The 23308-nt window shown below is 45.6% G+C and overlaps 1 protein-coding gene across 1 annotated transcript in view; it reads left to right on the top strand.

Annotated features, from left to right (window-relative positions):
* The first annotated feature begins 8030 nt into the window (after positions 1-8030).
* LOC119172854 (uncharacterized) overlaps positions 8031-23308 on the top strand; it is a 96506-nt gene continuing 81228 nt past the window's right edge. The window contains exons 1-2 of the mRNA XM_075893169.1: positions 8031-8252; positions 11325-11363. Of these exons, the coding sequence (XP_075749284.1) occupies positions 8162-8252; positions 11325-11363 (130 nt within the window). The 5' untranslated portion in view covers positions 8031-8161. The remainder of the gene's footprint in view (positions 8253-11324; positions 11364-23308) is intronic.

Raw genomic sequence — 23308 nt, 5'->3', positions numbered from 1 at the left:
ACTGTTTAAAAAGATTCGTTTTCATCGGTGTGTGGTATACGCTTAGCCACAGCGTCCTCTGTCGGGCACTAAAAGGCCATAGTATCTATCTATCTATCTATCTATCTATCTCTCTATCTATCTATCTATCTATCTATCTATCTATCTATCTATCTATCTATCTATCTATCTATCTATCTATCTATCTATCTATCTATCTATCTATCTGTCTGTCTGTCTGTCTGTCTGTCTGTCTGTCTGTCTGTCTGTCTGTCTGTCTGTCTGTCTGTCTGTCTGTCTGTCTGTCTGTCTGTCTGTCTATCTATCTATCTATCTATCTATCTATCTATCTATCTATCTATCTATCTATCTATCTATCTATCTAGCCGCTTACGTTTGGGTGCTCTTGTGCACACCTTCTTAACTTGGCGTGAACCAAAATTAGCATGGGAGGGTAAGATGGTTTGATGAATATGACGCGCTAGTCAAGACATGAATAATGTTACAATCCCATCACGTACTGTCGTCAAACACATCCCGCCAGACAGTGGCACATACTCGCGGGCGGGTATGTGCTGCTGGTATGTGGATATGTGTTACATGGTATTGACATTTAGTATCTGCCCAGGAACGACGAGAACACACATGGGCGATTTTAATTCGCGAGCTTTAAGAAGTACCCGACATCGGTGGCGTCGACCCCACAAATGCAAAGAATAAATCTCAGTGTCCCAGATGGAATCAAACCCGAGCATTTTGCGTGGCAATAAAGAATTTTACCAGACAGCTGCGCCAGGTCTTGGAACTACTGTTTAAATTTTTAAATCTTCGTGAAACATCAATAGTGGTTGCAATGCTGCCTACCAATTTTATAAACAGTACATATGTACTCCTTTGATAAAGCCATGCGCTGAAGTTGATTTACGTAGCAGTGTCCGGCGACAGCCTCCTCACGAGCATCAGCTTTTCATATCAGCTTCTGGTGTTGCCAATACGCATGTTGCAGTTGGCATATTTGCGCAAGTGAGAACAACTGGTTCTATAAACATCTGCAACTCTTCAACATATGTATGTAAGTGCAATCTTTTTACATATATTTCCCGTGATTTCATAACGTGTCGCTCAATAAAAAAATTACAACATGGTCTTACCTTCCCTTCGCATAACGTCGATTCCCAGGTACGTGTTATCTTCCAATTTTTTTTTTGCAGAAGGATTGATTACAATTAAAACCAATACATGGAAACAATTGCAGCAGCGATAGCAATACACTCAGAAAGAATTTTTACGTGTACATTATTATTCTTAGTAATATTGTTTTATTTGGATGCACAGAGACACAGATGAAATAAGGAGGGAGCAAGCCCACATATTTCACATATAGATGGGCATAATGATTTCACCTCTTCGGGCAGAGGAATAGGTGCCTTCTGAGCCCCTAAGTTTTAGTTGCAGTTAAAATACAGTGGGAGCTGCTCATCAAAAAACATGGTTCACTAGACTTCGAGCCTTGATGATTGCCTCTATCTGGAAAGACGTGCTACTCAACATGATTCATTGAGCCTTTCTCACTTCTAATAACAAAATGTGCTTGGCTTCACGCTAATCGACAGTTTTCCGCGGAGATTTTCTTGTAATTGTGTGTGCGTATGTGCTACTTGTGCTTCTTTTTTTCCCCTTTCTTCTTATATACCATTCCTATTTTTCCCCCTTCCTGAAAGGACAGGGCGGTGTTGCGCACTTCTATGTAGTAGTTGCAAGCTTGTTCTCTCCGCAATGAACACCTTTACAATAACAATGCTCAGCATGATCCATCGAGCCCATCTAGTTCTCGTGAACAAGCTGTTCAACCTCACGTTTGTATCAAAACGGCGACTTTGCGCGTATCTATCTATCTATCTATCTATCTATCTATCTATCTATCTATCTATCTATCTATCTATCTATCTATCTATCTATCTATCTATCTATCTATCTATCTATCTATCTATCTATCTATCTATCTATCTATCTATCTATCTATCTATCTATCTATCTATCTATCTATCTATCTATCTATCTATCTATCTATCTGTCTATCTATCTATCTATCTATCTATCTATCTATCCATCCATCTATCTATCTATCTATCTATCTATCTATCTATCTATCTATCTATCTATCTATCTATCTATCTATCTATCTATCTATCTATCTATCTATCTAGCCGCTTACGTTTGGGTGCTATCGTGGTCACCGCCTTGAATTGGTGGGAACCAAAATTAGCATGGGAGGGTAGGATCGTTTGCCGAATATCATGCGCTAGTCAAGGCGTGAATAATGTCACAATGACGACGCGTACGTCGTCAAACACTACCTGCCAGACAGTGGAACATACCCATGAGCGGGTATGTGCCACAGGTAATTGACAGTATCGAGCCAGGAACAAGGAGAACACACATGGGCAATTTCAACGCGCGAGCATTAAGAAATACTCGACATCGGTAGGGTCAACCTGACGAATGCAAAGAAATGTCAGGGTCCCAGCTGAAATCAAACCCAAGCATTCTGCTTGGCAGTGAAAAATTTTACCACAGAGCTATGCCAGGTCTCGGAACTACTTTTCGACCAGAACGTTATCTCCGTGAAACGTCAATAGTGGTTGCAGTGCTGCCTACCAATTTTGTGAACATTACATAAGTACTGCTTTGATACAGCCGTCACGTCAGGTTAACGTCAATTGTAGTTAGTTGCCATGCACTGAAGTTGATTTAGGCAGCAGTGTCGAGGGCCAGTATCCTCGCGAGCATCAGCGCTTCGTATCAGCTTCTGCGTGGCTTTGCTAATACGCATATCCCAGTTGGTATCGTTGCCCAAGTGCAAAGAACTGGTTATATAAACATCTGCCACTCTTCAACATATGTCTGTGCGTGCACCATTTGTACATATGTTTAGCCTCAATTCAGGCTGTGTCACTCAATAGAAAAAAAGTACAACAGTATCCTCTCCGCATTCTTCGCACAATGTCGATTTCCTGGTACGTGGATCTGCTAAATTTTTTACAGACATAATTTTTGTGTAACTTCTCATTTTTTTACCGCCTGTATAATTTGTTGACTTCCTTACTCTATTTCTTGTTCATGTGTTTTTGCAATAGGTGACAAGGCGTACACCAACTCCCTAGTGCGTTGAATCATGTGACTGTTGGGTGTGCAAATAACAAAAAGCTAAGCCAATCCCTCTGCCCCTTTCTCCCTCAGCGCTCTTTACTCGAGATGAAGGCGAAGCCGGCTCTCGAGCATGACACTTTGCCGCAAGGTGGAGTGAAGGGATGGCAGCATACTAAGAAGCGACCTCCGGCCAGGAGTTTGCCTGATGCGTCTCTTCCGTAAGCAGGTTTGCCGGTGTCTAGTCGGAAGGGCTTCCGAACAGAAGTTGCGTAGACAGAAAAGAAGCACGTGCAATATACAAAAAAAGGGCCAGGCGAAGGGCCGATCTTGTCTGCCTCTGACGCCAAGTGGTGTACACTGGACGCAACGAGCGTATCGTTCACTGCATTTGTTTATTTCTTCTCTATCTCTCTCCCTCTCTTTATCATGGTCGCCTTGCAACGGGGGTTTTCGGTTGCCGAGCGCGTTTGCTCGGGGTCGCGTGTTTTCTTCGCATGCCCTTTCTTCGTGCGCTGTGTTTCGATAAACGCTTTTACTTCAAACGAAAGTCTCAAGATCCCGATCGTGAGTCTTAAAAGAAAGTTACCATCGTCTCCGTTTTCGCTGTGCCGCGGAGGAGAAGAGCCAGACGAAAAGTACACCCCCTGCTTTACGGCGCCAGTTTGTTGAAGGGTCGCCTTTCTCCTGCACTTGCTTGTCGCAAATGTCCGTGTAACGGTGTTCAACTTTTTGTTTTTTTGTTTTTCAGGGGCGCGACAACGAGTGACCCTCTTGTTTCTTATCCAAACTCTTTCGGTCAAGCACTTATTTTCGATTTTTTTAATAACCTCAAAATCTGCGTTCAGACATATGACTGGTACGTAATTGATAATTTTTGTTTAAGTCAGGAGTTATGCTTGATACAAATGAAACCGGAGCTGTATAAGGTTGTCAAGTGGATTTGTTAAGTTAAGGGATGTTACGTTGAGGAGCAGGAGGAAGAGGATCCAGGAAACACAGGGAGGTTAGCAGTCCTCAGACCGGCTGGCTACCCTGTGCTGGGGAAGGGGGTAAGGGGAATAAAATATGACAGTAAAGAGACGTTAAAAAACAAAAAAAAAGCACAGGGAAGTTCGAGTACGTCTTGTCACATATTGCGATAACGCATGAACAAGAAATAAAGAGAAGATATACAGGGTGTCTTATGTAACTTTAGCCAGAGTTTAAAAATATGCCGGGACACGCAATCACGACGCGACCAAATGCATGTTGCTCAGCGTCGCCTGGAGTTAGACCATTTTTGTGTTGTCAAATATTGTTTAATTATATGCGTTTAATTAACTAACTTTTCAAGAAACGAAGATAGATAAAAACTTCAATGAGAAAGTTGTAGATCGGTTTGCAAAACGTCTGATTAGACAGTTTTGAACTCTATATCTGTTAGGTATTAGTGTTTTTCTGCTAATTACAAATGCCCGCGAATCACGAAAAACACCACGTGACAAACCCGCTCGTGCGCCAGTGCGCGCAATGATTCTAGTGCTCCCTAACGTTTCGCGTACGAACGACCATAGCATTTGTGCTGTCTCGGCAGGGCCGCAACGATGGTGGTGACTTTACGATGAACATGTTTTGCTATCGGCCACAAAAACGATAACCGCTGCGACTGCTTATCGCTTTCATGAACCGGTGCGAAAGCAGCGTGTCGTTTGTACGCGGAACATTAGAGAGCAACTATAGAACCATCGTGCGCACTGACGCGCGTGCGGGTTTGTCAGGTGATATTTTTTTTGTATTTCGGGGGCATTCGCAATTAACCAAAAAACACTACTACCTAACAGATATAAAGTTCAAAACTGTCTAATCGGATGTTTTGCGAACCAATGTACAACTTTCTAATTTAAATTTTTTATCTATCTTCGTTTCTTGAAAAGTTAGTTAATTGAACAAATCTAATTAAACAATATCTGAGAACACAAAAAAATAGTCTAACTCCAGGCAAAGGTGAGTTACATGCATTTGGTCGCGTCGTGATTACGTGCTCCGGCATATTTTTAAACGCTGGCCAAAGTTACGTGGGACACCCTGTGTGTAATAGTCAACAAATAATACTTGTGAAAAAAAAAAGAGAAAAGTAACACGAAAATTAATGCCGACAAATACAAACGCGAGGTCGAACAACTTGTTCCCGAAGACCAGATGGCCTCGATGAATTATGCTGAGCATTATTGTTGTAAAGGTGTTCATTGGGGAAGCATGTTAAGTCAAGGCACTATACCATTGCTAAGGCTTGCGTTTTTTGAGTTTCATTTGACGCGACGCAATAGCGAACAAAATACTCAAGGGCGCATCTGCAAGCGTACATAAGGCGTTGCACAATAAAAGTTTCAATTAGCAATGTCTTTTAAGAGGGACACAAAGTGGTGCATGTCATGAACAGTGTACACTGTTGCTAGAAAGAGTATTGAAAAAAAACGCTAATGAATGTAATGCCGTGAGAGGGGTCTCTTTAACGCATGTAATATTGCGTGGCGGAAGCGTGAAATCGCACCATGGGCGTCGAAACAGACGAACTGCGCAAAGAGTGGGCGTTTTGCATGTCGCACCCTTTACAAAGCGCTCAGACATATTCGATCATCATCGCAGCATCAAAAGCATCAGCAAAGTGAGCGGCTGTGTAGGTTCGCGTGTTGATTGCCCTGCGCCCGCGTTTTTTGGCCCTTCGATGATTTGATAAAAGGAGAATTGTGGTGTTGTGGACACTGCACAGCTGAACTTGCAGTAGGCATGAGGTGATTGATATGTGGGGTTCAAGGTCCCAAAACCACCATATGGTTATGAGACGCACCGTAGTGTAGTGCTCCGGAAATTTCGACCACCTGGGGTTCTTTAACGTGCACCCAAATCTGAGCACACGGGCCTACAACATTTCCGCCTCCATCGGATATGCAACCGCCGCAGCCGGGATTTGATCCCGTGACTTGTGGGTCAGCAGCCGAGTACCTTAACCACTAAACCACTGCGGCGGGGCCGTGGACATGAGGTATACACGTGTATATTTTTACGTGGTCACCACTCGTGACACATATAAATGGTTGTTCATAATGTGAATAACACGAAAATTCGATCTTCTACGTCCTTAAGCCCTTTCTTCCAGTCATGTGAACTTGAACTTTATTTCCAATGCAAACAAGATGGGGGTCCATGATATTCGAGGCACATACCCGGATATCGTGGGTTATGGTAAGCACCACAGGTGATTCACAAATCAACTCTACCGAGGAAGATGGGAGCAGTCATGCTAATTTAAACGCGCAAGTGTTAAAGGGGAAGTGCCACCAAACCTTGAGGCTTTCAAACATCTGCCGTAGGCTTCATCTGTATACAAAAGCACTCAGCACGAATTGTTGGACACTGCGAAACGTTTAGAGTGTAGTTTAACTCGCTTCCGAACTTTGTCAAAATGTTCATTCTCGCGATGGAGACCCACCGATTGCGCGACTGAGATCGACGTCACTACGTAGGAAGTTTAACGAAATCTTCAGTGATGCCAAAAGATATAAGAATGACGTTCAGTGAGCGATGACCCACAGCCCTGCTGCACAAGGCAACCGAAGAGATCTTCAATTGCGGACTTCTTTACCGTGCTGCTAAGGTAGCCAACGTTGCACCCATTTTGCAAAAGATTTCTCATCGTCACGCGATCGTGAGAAGGTGACCTCAGAGATGTTCGCACACTTCTTTACTCAACCATACCGTGTTACCGTAGCCAAAAACTTGAGACCCGATAGGTGGGACCACCTGGCGGGGCTAAGATGAACCAGGGGAGCAAATATTTGCAGTTGCAGAAAATTTAATGCATTCTCCTTTTCTGCCGGTGTAAATTGTCGGCAACGGCTTAGTTTTGAATGCTTTGCCTCTTTAAACATTTTGATATGGTCACTCAGCGAGAACATGGAAATGCAGCTTTAATTGTCGTCGCACGAAGTGACTTAAGATGCTCTACCATCAGCCGGTGACCCAGTATTCCGCAAGGATTTCTGCATACGTCGAAATGCCGAACACGCTAATATTCTCTATTAAATATTTTTAGCGCGTATTGAAGGCCTCCAGGTGGTTGAACGCGCACTTGTTTGTGCGGGCCTTGTCTTAGTACGGACGCCTTTTCCCGAGTGACGAAGGTGAGTGTAATCACGTTTTTCGTATTTAATACAACTGGATACAATATTACGTTAAGATATCGGGTGTTACGTCATTATTTTGTAAGTAGATATGATTATGAATGACGCTGTAGTGGCGTTCTTTATCGTGCACGGGCCTCTACCACTCCGCCGCAACCGATATAAGACCGCCGCGGTCAGGATCAAATACGCGACCATTGCGTCAGCAGCCGGGCACTGCAACCATTGATCCACACGTGGCGCATACGGGTCACATGCAAGGCAGCAGAATCACAGCCAGAACCGCATCACTTCATTGAAAAACAAATGAAACATGCCAGCCATCGTTCACTGATTGCATAGCGACCGAATGCAGACTGAATAAACTACGCACCCACACTAATACGAAATAACATATGAGAAGTACCCGAGGGACGGCTTCATGAACATTGTAGTTCTAGAAACCTTGAGATTACGAAGTCGTCTAGTGAGCGGAACCACCTGCACTGACTGGTTCCTGGTATTGGAGTGACAGCCGTCCGACGGTCAGTCGTCAAGTTGACCAAAGCAAAGGGGTACCGCGCAAGGCACGTTGGGGGAGTTCACGCCTTTTAGTGGCGTCCGCTTAAAAGCGTCGTCGTCATGGGCATTGTAGGAATGGGTGAGGGGGGGAAGGGTGTACGCACCGACAAAGCGAAAGTCATGGCTGCGTCCTTCTCTCCCCGAGCAGTGCAGCCATAGTCCAGGTAGGCAGCGGCAGCACCAGGCGAGCAGCAGGGAGGGCAGCCCACCAATGAGGGGAGGAAGAGAGCGGCGTGCCGCGACCTGGCCAGGCTCGCGCACGTTCCTGCCGCCGGTCCTTCGCGAGGAGAGACTCGCCAGCCGCCGTCGCCATGAGAAGCGGGCTCGCGACGCTGCTCGCCGTCGCCTCACTGCACACGTGGACCGCGCTATCGCTCAGGGTCCTGGATCACCGACTCTTCGGTGAGTGACAGAAAACAAATTGCTTTTCACGAGGCGGTTTTGTGCGGCAAGCGGGTGGTTGTCCTGCGATGTCTGGTCCAGCTGCTCTCGTAGATGCTAGCTTGCTCGATCGTGACAGGCATCGTTCGAGACGACAGACCATTTACGCCGAAAAATACCGACACCGTCTGATTACTTATGTCTTGCGTAGGTCTACCCTCATTTTGGGTTGCACTTGAATGACCAAGAAGTAGGCTGGACTGTGCGTAACATTCGTGCACGTTGGCTTTCAAAACATGAAAGTCTGGTAGTCGGCACCGTCGTTTGCACGTGTATTCTGGCGCTTCTAGCTTGAAAACCATCGAGGTTGGTATTTTCGTATTCCTTGGAAGGGTCTATTTCTTTTGCTTGCGGCTTTGTACGAAGCAGATTTGTAAGCGAGGGGAACGTTGTCATTCAGTCCGAATATATTGGGTGATCAGTAAGTCGCGTTAATGCATTTTTCTAAAGGAAAGTGCTGCGTTATATTTCCGTAGGAAAACTTTGTTTAATCGCCAGTACATTCGATTTTTTTTTCATAGGAGAGTGGTGCGTGTAATTTCCGTGGCTGAATTCTGTTCCTTTGACCTTTCTAAACAAAGCCGTGCGTAATTCATTCGACCCTGCCTATCCCCATCTAAGCAATCGGTTAGTTTCGGAGGTTCGTTTCTAAATCGCAGCGTGTTTTAATTCCAACAAATTGATTGCGTTGAGAGGCGGTTTTGTCAACTTTCCGCCGCAATCACTGCCATTACTGGTTTTCCTAATTCTGTCGCTGAATGCGCTAGTAAAATGACAACCAGCACGAGCTTAGGAAACTATGCGTCAATTTGCAAATACGCGATCGCTGCTTTCGGTGTGCCTGATCACGTGACTCAGCTGCTCAGTGTTGAGCGAACAGGCGTCAAAGGGTAAATATTTAGTCACGCACACAGAAGGCGAAAGTTTCAATCGTCTGCTCTGTTTACTCTCAATCGTCCCTGGCCTTGCGAACGAGCCAGCGTCATGCATGAATTGCTACGGATATCAAATAAGGGTGCCCAACAAAGTATATAACCACGCAAAATAAGGAAGACAAGCAGTGTACGTATATATTATCCGCCCTCCTAACCAATTCAGCTGTCATAACTACGCGCGCGGCGTCGGGTAGGCAGGCGACCGTGTTCTGAGAATGCTGATGCTCCTCCAGCTGCAACGCGTACACCACCTTTGCGTCCCTTCTCGTTCAGCCCTTTCCGAAAAGATGACCTGGCTAAGCATGTGACACGGGCGTGCTAGTTTGGTTTTGACCTTGTACGCGTTCGTGAAACGGAATGTCGATACGTACTCGTTGCTACCGTTATGGTAGGGGAGCGCTGTGGTCGGGACGTCGTGCAAATGCGCAGCAGTCCGTAAATGAACCGTCCATGTATCTATCAAGCGGAAACATACAGTCGTTTCTGTCATGGCGTATGCATTCAAGGCTGTTAGAAGTTCTACAGCAACTATAGGAGGGGTTAATTATAGTAATATTTAGGATTATACGTCCCGAAACCATGATATGCTTATGATGGACGGACGCTGTAGTGGATGGCTTCAGAAATTTTGACCTTCTGGTGTTCATTGGCGTGCACTGACATTGCACAGTACCGGACTTCTAGCTTTTCGCATGCGTCACAAAAATACGGCTGGGGTCGACTTCGGGTCAGCAGCCGCACACCTTAAACGCTGTTCTATCGAGGCGGACAGGGGGCCAGTGGTGCGAAAATGGTGCTGTAGAACTCGGCATCTGGCACTTAGCCGTATTTCCGCAGGAGCTGCAGAAGTCACGTCTGAGCCAGTTGATAACGATCGTTTGCATATTTTATAATCATGTACGAATAAACTAATACAGTGGAACGTCGGGGAACGAAATGTTAATTGTTTCTGTAAACGATACCACCATAAACAACGCCAATTCAGTATCAGCCTGAAGTTCGATGATGCGCTGCAGTGCACATGTGGAAAACGCCCCTCTTACAAGATTCTATTGCGAACTCCCGTAGGAAAACGTTCAACTGACTTGTGTTTAGGTGATGCTGTCGCAACGCCTACAGAAAATTTTTTTTTCTTTCTACTCAAGGAAGCACACTTATCAGGAATGTAACTACGACTAGTATCGCAAAGTTTCGCAGTATGTCACAAGCAGAGCCGCAGTTTCCCATCTCTGTGCATTTCACAACGCCAGGACAATGCTTGACTGCGTAAAACCACGTTCTGTGCTTTATTTCAGTTCATAACTATGTCATCTTTATTTATACGCATGGTACCGTTCCGTGTTGCACATTTTTTTGTTCACTGTAAGTTCTGACGTAGATTCCCATTGCGAATCGCTATCCTGTGAATGACGTAGGAAAAAGTTATGGTGCAGTTTGTAATTAAACGACGTTTCATATATTCATAATATTACCACTGTCTCGTGCCTTGCTGGCTGTCATGCCAACGTTTTTTTGTCGTTGCCGCTGTCTTCGTTGTGAACCATTAACAGCGTTGCATTCAACCTGATTTCAGATTTCGAAGGGTCCTTAATCTGAGTCTTTTTGATCATGTAAAAAGAGCAAACTGTGTCTTACTTCTGAGTAAATTTATATTTCTGGGGCTAAATATTCAAATTCGAACAGAAAATAATTTGACAGCACAAATATTTTAAAAACTGTTCACCTAAAATTTTTCTCGGTGATTTGTTAGGCATCTAAAGCCGTGCTCTGCTCCACATTGAAGCCCGTGGTATGCACGTTGTTAAAATACGATTTCATTCTTGCAGAGCGAGGCAGCTGAAAGGACACACAGCTAAGCGTAACACCATTTGAATTTCACTCATTATTCAGGCGATTGCAGATATGGTTATGACCTGGGCTTTTTCGGAAGAGCACATTGTCGGTTTCGTTTTTGCTTCTCCTGAGCAGCAAACCTTGCTTTCTTTTTTTTTTATCCCATACTTTTCGCGCTGGTGTACCGATTGTTCTCTCATTTAGGCCACTACTGGCACTCGATGTTCAGCTGACCGTTTTGGCGAACCTGCGTTTCGTCTTTCAGAAAGTGTCCTCGCAAGTCGCCGTCAGGGGCCGCGCACTGGTGAGTGATCGACCGCAACGTGATACAATATCCCGGATGGTTTAATACAACGCTCTATCTGGTGCATTAGATCAAAATAATAACCAGCACTGCAGATAGGTGCTTCGTAAAGCGTAATAGTAGATAACAACACTTTTCATGTGAAAGGAACAATGAGGAACTGTGTACTTCTGCGCTTGTAGCTAATTTCAGCAACTTTCTAAGATGGCGGTGGTAGTTATTTGGCGTTCACAAATAGTTCAACCGCACACTAGGATCATAGCAGTTAGCATGAGTCACCGCGAGGCCATGGATCGAACCCACATGTAAAACGTTGCAGGCACTTAGCAACTTAAAGTGTTAAATCAACTTAACAAGTTATTTGCCATTCCTGTCATCGTGAATATACGACGTAGTATTGCATCGCGTTCGGGCGACGAGCACAACGTAAGGCGAATGCGCATCGCCTAAGTTAAAGACGCGGTTTGACCATGAGTTGAATTCGACGTTAACGTATTCACGCGAATAGCAGTGTGCCATGTAAATTAGATCTGATGTTCTAACATAGCCACAAACAGACAACACGTTCAATTTTCTCAAATCTATGGATAAGGTATTTACGTCACTGTGACGCCTTGTTAGTGTACTTAAAGAGAGAGAGATAAATAGAGAGTAAAGGTAGGCAGGTTAACCAAGCTTGGCTCGGTTGGCTACTCTACACTTGGCAAGGGGGTAAGAGGAAATAATAGAAAGGAAACATATATAAAGAAAATAATAGTAAGAAAAATATGAATAAATAATCAGCTTGAGGTTACACAGCACAGTCTCACGCTGTTTTTTCACAAGTGCTTTTGAAGTCAGGTAGTCTTCGAGAAGAGCAATAGAGATTTCGTGGCTTTTCGCGTATGGGAGACCGTTGGCCAAGGTCCCAGGATCTTTCCTCCAAGCGGTCGCGAATCCAGGTGACAGAGCTTGGCTTCCATAGCACGTAGTTCAGATTAGTATGATGGGCAGTGACATAGAATGTGCTCAAGCGTCTCTTCGCAAGCGCAAATGTGGCATGTCGCACTGTGGTCGTTTAAAGGGAGACGAATAATGTATTCGTGAATGCCCAACCACATGCGACGCGGCAAAGTTTCAGCGCATTGTGAGAACCCGGGTGGCAAACGAAGTTACAAGTTTGGGTCAGTCGAATATAGGCGCACGTTGGAGAAACAATGCGTGTTCCTTTGAAGGAGCGGGATACGATGAGCAAGTGATTGTAGTCGCTGCGCAGCGTCCGTTCTCAAGAATAGTGTACGGACGTCCACTGGTCATGGTCATGAGCCCACTGAGCAGCTTCTTCCGCGCGGTCTTTGCCAACCGTTCCGCAACGACTCGGCAGCCATTGAAATACAATACTGTGTCCTTCCTCGAGCACTTGGTGGTAATGGTGCCTTATATGATATACTATAATTGTTCGTGTAATCGATGCCGTAAAGCGAACCGCAGTGTCTGTAAGACTGGCCTCGAGTCGCAAAAGAGTGCCCATGGATTTGGTTGTTGCGGATGAATGTACTTAAAAGGGGTACTTAAAAGCTGTCGCATGTGCAAGAAACTTCATAACACGGCACGCGTGTCTCGCACGGTCACAATTGGCACTCCGTCGAAAAGCCTGGTACCGTCAAGTGCTGGGTGCGTAATGATATATGTTGAATTCATTAGCGTGTTATTCGTGTAACCGTGTTGAGATTCTGGAACAGTGGAAGGCTGTTTTCGTGACGTCACGTGCACTGTCAATGCTGAAAATCAGGAAAGGCCGTTTTCGGTATTTTTGAGGGACAAAATTCAAGGTAAACAAACATGTACAGCACGAAATAACAAAGCGAACAGCACGAAGAATAGCGCGCTTAGCCAAAATCGCCCATCACATGTGGTTGCATTTGTCGCCGACCTACTGAAGGTTTCCAGTTGCTCCCGGGACCATCTTACGCTTCCGTTTGAAGACAGAAAAGGCAAAACCACTCTTCCATTATGTTGGCTCTTGCCTCCAGACCATGATAAAAAGAAGGGAGAAACACGCATGTCAAATGAATACCGCCCTAATGAAGCCGTAGGATGCACCAGCAGACGTAAAGGCGGCAGTTTTCACTCCTAATCACCTCCAGGAAACAAGTCTGAGCCGGGTGAGCAGGTACTTCTCTACTTTTTTCTTTGACATTTTTTTTATTATTGGCCGCAAGGGGAACCAACGAGCAGGCGGTAGATGATGACCGTCGCCGGAGCGGGTCTTCCTTATCAGTCGTCTCGGCCCGCTGAAGACTGCCTTTTCCGCCGTCTTCTCACTGAAAGCATTGAACCGGCTGCGAACTCATCAAAGCGAACAGTACACATTCACGGAGCCGAAATTACGACGGGTCTCTACGCAGAGAGCACGTCATCGTTTCCTTCTTCGCGAGTCGCATATAAATGGGACTGTAAAAGAGTGCGGCCGTATAACTGTGGATCACGCGCGTGATCGTCAAGTGCGCCAGCGTAGCGGGCAAGTTTGATTTATAATGTAAACTGTTGGAAAGATACATACGCCTCATTTCGTACATTGGTGTATGGCATCCTGAGTCACCTATTTGTTGAATCGCAGGAGTATGAACATAATCGTGCTCTTGGTGTGATTTTTGAAACAGTGGCTACCCAAGGTTATTGCGTGGTGTCGATAAATTGCTACGGTTAGAGCAGCAGCACTGTTATGCTAATTAGCTACGTTTACTGAAATGTAACTATGAGTGAGTATTCTTTTAATCTGATAGTCTGTTCGAGAGGCAACATCTTCGATTCGAGAAAATGTCGTACGGTATCGACGCAGATACAATGCAAGGATGTTGGCATCTCGAGATTATACTGAATCCATTCACCCATTTCCGCTTAACGCGCAAGAGTATAAGCAATTGTGCCTTTCTTGTACGACCCGGTATCTGACCAGCTCGCGTGGGCATTTGACAAGGAAGAGAGTGAGTGTGTTGTAATGCGGAAAGGCACGCAAGTTAACGGGGAAATAAATATCAAGTTCGCTACCTTACTCTGGAAAGGCGTAAGAAGGTAGGCAGTAATTATAAATTTAAAAATTTAAAAGAAAAGTGATCCCCGCAGCTGCCTGCATCAGAGTGTGACACCTCAGCCGTAGCTCAAAAGGGAGAGGATAAAGGGGAATCAAAAACAGATAGAGAGAAAAGTAAAAGATTGAGAGAAGGTTAGAGAAGTCCGTGGATGGGGCCACGATCGGCGAGCGGTCATCCAAGAGTTGACATCGTGGACGAGGGAATCGTCAGTCACGAAATCCGCCAGGTGTCTCCAAGGAGAGACAGAAAAGCAAGAGAAGAATGAGGGGGAGTTAGATAAGTAGATAAGAGAGAGAGGTAGATAAGAAACCATTACGTCATAGGAGTGACGTAATCGTTTAACAAGGCGGGTTGCTCTTGGAAACTTCATCGGCGTTTTCGTCACTTTCTGGCGTGAAGCACGGTCGTTTCGGCATTCCAAAATTGATTGCTCAGAAAGCGGTTGGTCGTCGAGGCACGCACACACTCTTGAGAGGAATTGTCCCTGGTAGCTGTACTGAAGGCAATGGCTGGATACGTTCTATGGTTTCGTAACTGCCGCACTGGTCATATCCAGCACCCTCTGCCATTACGATGCGGCAAGCAATTACGTTCCTAAAGGGCACAAGAAATCTATTGTTAAGGTGGGATCGAGTTTGTGTGGTTGTGCTGATCGAATAGAGTCAATAGGACGTACAGCTTACTTTAGGTCGCTGGAAGAGCTACATGAGGTCGCAAGATGTGAATGAAATTTTACGGCATCTGAAGTCGTAACCGATGAAGCTAGAAACCAAAGGTACTCCGACCGCTACGCTGTAGGGTTCCCGGCCACGTACCGAGATGGGCCCGGGCACGCCAGGGAGGATCGAAAGAAATGTCCGCAACCCCATGCACGGCTGGACAGGTTGAAGGCGGTCGACATGCCGTCGCTGCAGATGAGCACTTTCACCAACCCTTATGCGCCACTTGGCTGCACCCATCTCCTGGGTGCTCTGGTACGAGCACAAAGCGCCGATATTGCCTCCCGTGCTCATGCACAATGAAGACCATGAGAGTATACAACCATGAACCCACCGTGAACCAACCATAAACCATGAAATAACCATGAAACATTAACTAACGTACAAACCATGAGAGTATAAACATGAACGTATAATTGATGAAAGTATAAACGAAGTGATAGAGGCCAAGGGCAAGGAGAAGGACAACAGCAGGGCCCTCTGAAGCAGGGTGCTTCGCCTAATGATGGCGAGTCACCCTGCTCAGCGAGACCCCCGAAGACCAGGAGTGCGACGTACAGTGATATGCATATCGGGTCGTCGCCAGAAACTTGTTTGTTGCTCAACTCCCATTAATAAATGGAGAAGGGTGAAAGAAAACGTAAGAAGAGTAGCGGCTCGAAAATCCCTCACTCTCCCCCGCCGCGGTGGTCTAGTGGCTAAGGTACTCGGCTGCTGACCCGCAGGTCGCGGAATCGCATCCCGGCTGCGGCAACTGTATTTTTGATGGATTCGAAAATGCTGTAGGCCCGTGTACTCGGGTTCGGGTGCACGTTAAAGAACCCCAGGTGGTCGACATTTCAGGAGCCCTCCACTACAGCGTCTCTCATAATCATATGGTGGTTTTGGGGCGTTAAACCCCACATATCAATCAATCAAATCTCTCACCCTACTGACAAAGATTTGACTGCAATACAAATCGACAGCTTGCAAAACAGTCATTGCGCATGCATGAGCAAGTTTGTCTTCAACCGGGTGGCCTCGGCCACAGACTAGCTGGCATTCTATTTTTTTTTCATTGATGATTACCCCCTTTCTTTCTTTCATTTCGTTTCTCCCGATCTTTTGTTGCGCGGCGGGAACATGAAATGAGGCGTCGCATGCCTGCAATGTGCTGTGAAAAGTATTTTGGCTTTCCCGTACTTTCCCTGGAATGTGGTGTGGTGAATGTGCTTGCAGCTAGGAAAGACTCTGGTTGGAAAACATTGCTGTGAGAAAGCCATCTTCGACGTGTTTTTCAAGCATACGCAAGGAAGCGCTCCCTATTTTGCAAAGTGTCCAATCATCGAAAGTCGAGTAGCTTCTTTTGAGGACAGCACTCAGTTCCCTAAACAGACTCAATGCTCTGTCAAAGTGAATGTTGATACGCACCAGTGCTAATACAAATATGGGCGGAAGTTGCACTTATACAGAAAAAAAGGACACGAGGGCCCTCTTAATAGGAATGTAAATTTGGAGAGACCATAGGCTCCTGTTATCGGTGATGACTGCAGTAGTCGAACTTCCACTTCTTCTACTTTATCTGCAAACGATCTTCACTCCACCCCTACAACAACATTGGCCTCGTTTAAAGTGTCGTTGACCGCACTTTTCTTAATTGAAACTAGCCCAATCAAGGAAGGTGTTATGTTGTTTACTCGAGCTTGCACAAGTTGCTTTTGCATGCGTTTTACGCGTTGCTACTGTTTCATGGCACAAGGTTATTGTGATAAAACACCGAATAGTTGTATTGCCTAATGAGTACCTGCAAGATACCTGCTATGGGGCTTGCTGAATACTTTTCTACCACCAAGTGCCCTCAGCCCTCCATATTCTTGAGAAGGTCACCAGTTTGGTGAGAGGGAAAGGGGAGAACAAAAAGGAAGGGAAAGGCAACGACGAATGCTCATTGGGAAGAATAGCTTGTTCTGGGGACGAGCTCTTGCTGCGGTCGACGTTACTACATTAGAAAATCTTCGCACTTAAAGTAACATTTTTCGAAGTCTTCCATTGATCTAATGCACCAGCCGCCCACAATTTTCTAGTTGGTTCATGTCCTGCGCTGCCGGCGTCATTATCGAGCAGCGACAAACAGAACTGAATACAAATGCAGCACTGAAATCGAGCGCTTGATGTGCCGTTACATGATCATTGTCTCCTCCCGTATGGCTGCCGATATCTCAAGAAAGAACAAACAATGAAAACGACACAAAAGTCAGCTCAGAGGCTCTGAAAATTCTGTCATGTAGTAAGTAATGCGTCCTTCGGTGCGCCTACTTTTCGTGCATTCACAATATGCGAGCTTAAAAACAACATAAAAGCCGCAAGAAGCGGAAGCCACGGCTGGATTTTTCAAGGGGCGTCTCGCGAAGGTAAGCACGCGCCATCCTGGGCGCCTGTCATGCAACGGGAGACTAGTGCCGTCAGAGACGTCTGACGTGAGGCAAAGAAAAGTAAGTTGCAATGAGATGACGTTTGAGGGGGTCCAGGAAGAAAAAAAAATTGGGGGGGGGGGGGGGGGTCAGATGTGGGGAGAGGGCAGGAGTGGCGTCCAGGTTCCGGTTTGTCCAGTAAGTACCGTAAGAGGGCGTGTTCCGCGCCTCTTCGAAAGGACCGAGGGTGCACGCATTCTTGCAGCATTCGGTCACGCTGTTGTTCTGACGGATCGGCTAGCGTTCGGCCGCCCACGGAGCGCACGTGATGGCGACCGACGCGTCACCTGCTGGTGTCGTAGACTTGTCTCGGCGGAACGACGTGCGTGCCTTCGGGAATCGTCGGCCAAATCGGCTTATGCAACTGCGCGGTGCTCTAAACGGGATCGGGCACGGATCGTTGAGATCCGCGGCACTAAGCGGACACGCTTGGATTTCGCCGAAAAGTGCACCGTCGGCCACTGCTGGGCAGCGATGCGCGTGCATGACTGCTACTGGTTACGTCTGCACTTTTTTGTTTCTTTTGCGTTTAGTTTTTGTAGGACTGGTCGAGCGAAGCTGCGCACGCTGGTCGGAAGTGCTAGTGTTTCGAACTCAAGAGAAACTGGCGACAGAGAAGGAGAGGTAGAAAGAGAAATTTCTATTGAAGAAATCTCTTTCCCTTCTACCCCCCCCCCCGCCCTACGGAAGCGGAAAGAGAACGTTGAAGTTGTGCGAACAAAATGGCGAGAGGTCTTTTACTCGCGAGAAAGGTGTGAGGTGAAGGAGAGGGTGAGAGGATCGAGAATAGGACTTTCAGGTGCTGGAAGTATAGCTAGCTTTTTCGAAAAACATAGTACAGTGTATGAAAGTTTTGATTCGCCTTGAGCTCTCACCGATCGAAAGTATGGGAAGTCGAAGAGAGAAGTATTCTGATGGAGAGCAGCAGATTTTTGTCTGGCTTTTGGCTTGACGTGTTACCCCAGGTACGGGGTGATCGCTATGATGTATACAACGATGAACACAAAACACATGCAGCCACCCACGTGAGCTACACTGTTTACAATGTTTCATTCAGACCTGTGGGTAGCAAGAATGTCAGTAGCGCATTTGTGGCATGTAACGCACTAGAGCTGTTTTGCCATGGCTTAGAACATCGGTGAACTCCAAGTTTGATTCCCTTTGCAGTTTTAGGTGCGTATCTCATGCACTCAGAGAGGACGTGATTGACGTTTCCCAGGACGTTACATTGTTCACGTAACGGTGAGCCTGGCAGTCTGATTTCGTTTCTGAAATAATTGGTATATGCGACGTTTAAGCTCGTCTCGTCTTGTCTGTTTAGGTCTCACAGTACAGTGAAGTGACTCGATGGATCTAGCTTCTACAGTGTCTCATACTGGTGACTAGCGTCCCTCCGGACGGATTGCTGGAGGCGCCAAGCGTGTTTCGATACTGGTATATTGAAAGTATCGCAAGAAGAACATAGACAGACATCAAGTAACACTTTAACGGCAGGCAACTGTCAGGGCTTGATTGTTAACGTCCCATCAAATAACGGCCGCAGTATGTTACTTCGGCTCATTTCTAACTAAAACATTTCAGTAGCGTAATTAAGTTAAATAGAAAACAATACCAAAATGAAAGTGCTACCATTTTATTCTTTTTCGCTGCAGCTTAATTTTTATACTTGGTACCATATACTTGAAATGATCTAACAAGCCAAAGCCGTCACAACAGTGCTCTCACCTATAAAACGGTACTGTCCTGGTACGTATGTCACTTACAGGTACTAGATATCGTATGTGAAAGCTGGGTGAGTGAGATCAATGGATCCCTGCTCCATGTAGATCATTCAATCTACACAGAGGTGGAAAAAGTGCCCATTCAGCGCTTGTAAAATGACCGTTTTTAGCCGCGTGCAAACAGGTCATGCGAATTCACCACCAGAGAATGCGCATCTCTTCGCATTTGTATGTACGCATCACAATGCGTGACTCTACTTCGGATTTATTCGGATATGTCTGACTGCGTAAAACGCAACTGTGACTCTGATTTATATAATAAGACACTGTCTCGCACAAATTTGGAACTTATTACATGCACTTGTGGCGTAATGTGGCTTGCACTGTCATGGAATGTAATGTAAACGGGACTGGCATTTACCTTTGTTAACAAAATATTGTGCCTGTGCAACAAAAACATGAAACTATGTTACATTTGTCCGCGCAATATTATTATTATTATTATTATTATTATTATTATTATTATTATTATTATTATTATTATTGTTGTTGTTGTTTTGACAGCGCTCGTGTCTTTACACTTACCCTTAAAAACGATTGGATTCGCAAGAAAAAAAATGTAAATAAAGACATATTACAACAGTCTGCGCATTGCCTTTCATGCTATTAAAAACAATTTATTGGCACGACGAATGTCATCATCAGTAACTTGGCCCGAAAAGCAAGTGAAGTCGTCGAGGCTGTCCACAGAGAAGCGCCTCCCATGTGTCAACCTGTTTGATAGTGGAGTCAGCATCCTCGAAAGACGTGGCCCATATTAGTACAATAAGGATGGGGATTCTGGATTTGGTTCTGGTTCTACATTTGTTTTTCCTGTTTCCAAGGAACTTGCCAACAGACCTGTTCCGAGCTACGTCACAGTGTGACGTCACTGGCCTACCTGCAATGAGGCTGTAGGCAGATAATCCCCGCTAGTGGCTCAGCGTGGAACAGTTGCGCGATTCTTGGAGCAAGCTTTTGTTTTTGTTTTTTAACTTGAACTTCATCTTACTGGGCAGGGTCAGCTATGGTATGTGTAAGAGAACAACTAGGTGTGTGATGAAGTGCGTGGTGAAAACCTTGCCACGCAATAGCTTGCTGTTTGTCTTGGAGAAGTGAAAGTGAAAACAGGACGACCTGAGCGAGGAACAGTGGCATCGTCTTTGAAAATGTTCAGTTTTTTTTTTTAGCGTGTACTGTGCGTTGAAAGGCATCGACAAGATTGGTTAACGGACAGTGAGACTGGTTATATTGTGTGTTGTGTGCAAAATAACGATGCATCTTGTTTGCAAAGACATTGGCACTAGTTGTGAGCCGGTGGCACTAACCGGCTGTGGACGGAACATCACGATTCGACATTACAGTCAAGGTAAAAAATGCATTTGACGCGATCATCTGCGAGTGCGTACATCTCGGCGTTTGAGCCGCGTGCAGAAAAGTGTACATTATCTCCGGGCTGAAGATACAACTACGCATGAGCTGCTAGCATGCTTCTGCATTGCCGAAGCTGCACATACTCTTCGCCAGGGCGAGAACGCAAACCCAATAAAAGTGTAACTCGTATGAGCGGAGACCGCATACCTCTTAATGGAAACAGGAGATATTCTTGTTTTTCAAATACTTGTTATCTTTACGGCTCAATCTTTATTAAGTGATAATGCGTATTACAAGTTTGTGTATCGGGTTGAAAAGAGCAAACTAAGTGTGCAAGAACGTTGTAGGCATCTGATGCAATGAGCTGACTCGGCAAAAAAAAATATGTATATAATTAAGTTATAGAGTTTAGAACTGCATTAATTTTCAGTGAGTTATGAGGAATGCCAGAGCTTTGCTTTAACTTTCGCGAGAATTTATTTGTTAACCTTTGCTTATAACGCACGGCAAACAGTTTTCTTGTTGTTTTTTCTTCTTGATTCATGTCTGATCAGAATTACGTGCAGTAAGAAGCTCAAAACCACCTTACCATTATTGCATGGTGTACCTCGTTTAAAACTGCAGTGCATATGTCATCCATCCTATGCTAGTAATTTCCCAAGCGACAGCCAACGGGAACGATGCAGAACGCTCACTTTCGAAGGCGATAAGATTTTATCACGATCGCAATTATCTGGAAACTCTCGGCTGCGTTTCGCCGCCGGCGACTGCCGTCAGAAAATAAATCCAGAATAAGACCCCGACGCATGGAATCGGACTTCCGACCTCTTGCTTGTGAGCGCGTGGCGTTAGCCACTACCCCACGAAGGAGCACATTCTTCAACGTTCAAACGGCAAGATATATTTATATCTACCACTTACCGCTGGCGATACCCATCTGGGGGGGAATGTTTTTTTTTTTCTGAATTACCAGCGAGATGGTTCAAAAAGGCGCGTCGCCAGATCGTCGTGACGCGGCGACGCGTGCTCATGAGTTCACCTCACACGCTTACATTGCCCGCCCCCCCTCCCGGAGGTGGGGGAGGAGGTAGAGGTTCATGCGTGCACGCGCTTATCTCGCGGTGGGGAGAATCATACGCCTTGCGCTATCACCGGAACGATTCTGTTGTAGTTACCGGACGCACAAAGGTCACTGCACTCGCTGCGCAGTCTCAGTTTGCGAAAAGGGCACTCTTTTCAGACACATCGATGTAACAACTGAGACACTTATTCGAGTTCATCTGAACTTGGAGTACATTTCATGCATCATTTGTGCGTCTGCAACGTAGGGCACGTTTCGATTTGCTTGCCGTTCTCTGCGTGGCATTTCAATGTATTGCTATCGCATTCATTGTTTCGCTTTTGCGGAAATACCGTGACTTCTTTTTTATGGCTGCCATCAACGAGGACCAAACCGCCTCGCATTAACCTAACAAAACCGTGCATTATAGGCAGTGATCCTTTTTTAAAACTGTCTCTAGACTATTGCAGTTCTCAGAAACTTTTATCGAAGGAATGCGGACACACACAGCGCTGCTATGCAGAAAGATCCCACCGGCGGAACTTTCTTGACAACAAGCCCCTACTGAGTGGGAGTAAAGTGTGGGCGATAGGCTCGCAGTGATGTTACACTGTTCACATACAGGCAGATCTCTATTGTTAGCTTTGCCGACTGTGTGCGTCTCTGCGTTGCGTTCATGTCCCAGTGCTACATTGGTATGCAACGTTGCAGTGAATACCTAATCGTCCAGTTTTACGATCTGCTCCAATCAAATGAAGCGGCCTACAGTAGATAATAGTGCAGCGTTTCAGTCGTGTCTGATTCCGGGTGCCGTTGGTATGGAGGCAAGAACTGTATTGTGAGTTGCCTGCAACAAATGCTCGATTGCTTACGGTGTGCTGCCCGTTTAAAGGCTCACATCAGATGCGAAACACTGAGCCTTTTGAACGTGCAGCTAAAATTCGAAACGCTCTGAATCGGCCTATTCAAGGGACTGTGTTGGAATGGCCATATTCAATGAGAATTCTTTATGAAATATCAGTCCCACGCTCCACATGTGGCTGGTAGCCAGCTTTTCTAGATAATTTGTGCTCGTTCATTTTCACAAATCGGGTGTCGCATTCCGTTTCGCTTGGTCATGTGCTAAGGCTGGTTTAGGTTGATAAAATAATAATAATAATAATAATAATAATAATAATAATAATAATAATAATAATAATAATAATATATCATCCATGTCATTATGAGAGACGCCGTAGTGCAGGGGTCTGTCGATGACTGGGCGCCCTAAGGTCTGTCGAACAGATAGTTTTTACTCGGGCCTCCCGGAAGTTTGTGAGTAGAACAAGACCACGGAAAGCAGTGCGGGACCTAGTCGCCTGTCATGAACGATACCTGTCTCTCGCGAGGAAACAAAATCAGTTTAGTTGTGTTTTCTCGTTCCCGATCGAACTAAGACTCCACCTCTCACTCAAAAGTCCGAAAGAAAAATAGCCAAATCGCGAAATTCGGCGAAAACTTGCTCCCCG

The sequence above is a fragment of the Rhipicephalus microplus genome, chromosome 4, assembly GCF_043290135.1.
Source record: "Rhipicephalus microplus isolate Deutch F79 chromosome 4, USDA_Rmic, whole genome shotgun sequence".
NCBI lineage: Eukaryota > Metazoa > Arthropoda > Arachnida > Ixodida > Ixodidae > Rhipicephalus > Rhipicephalus microplus.
The sequence above is the reverse complement of the archived record's forward strand: the minus strand, read 5'-3'. Positions and strand labels throughout refer to the sequence as shown.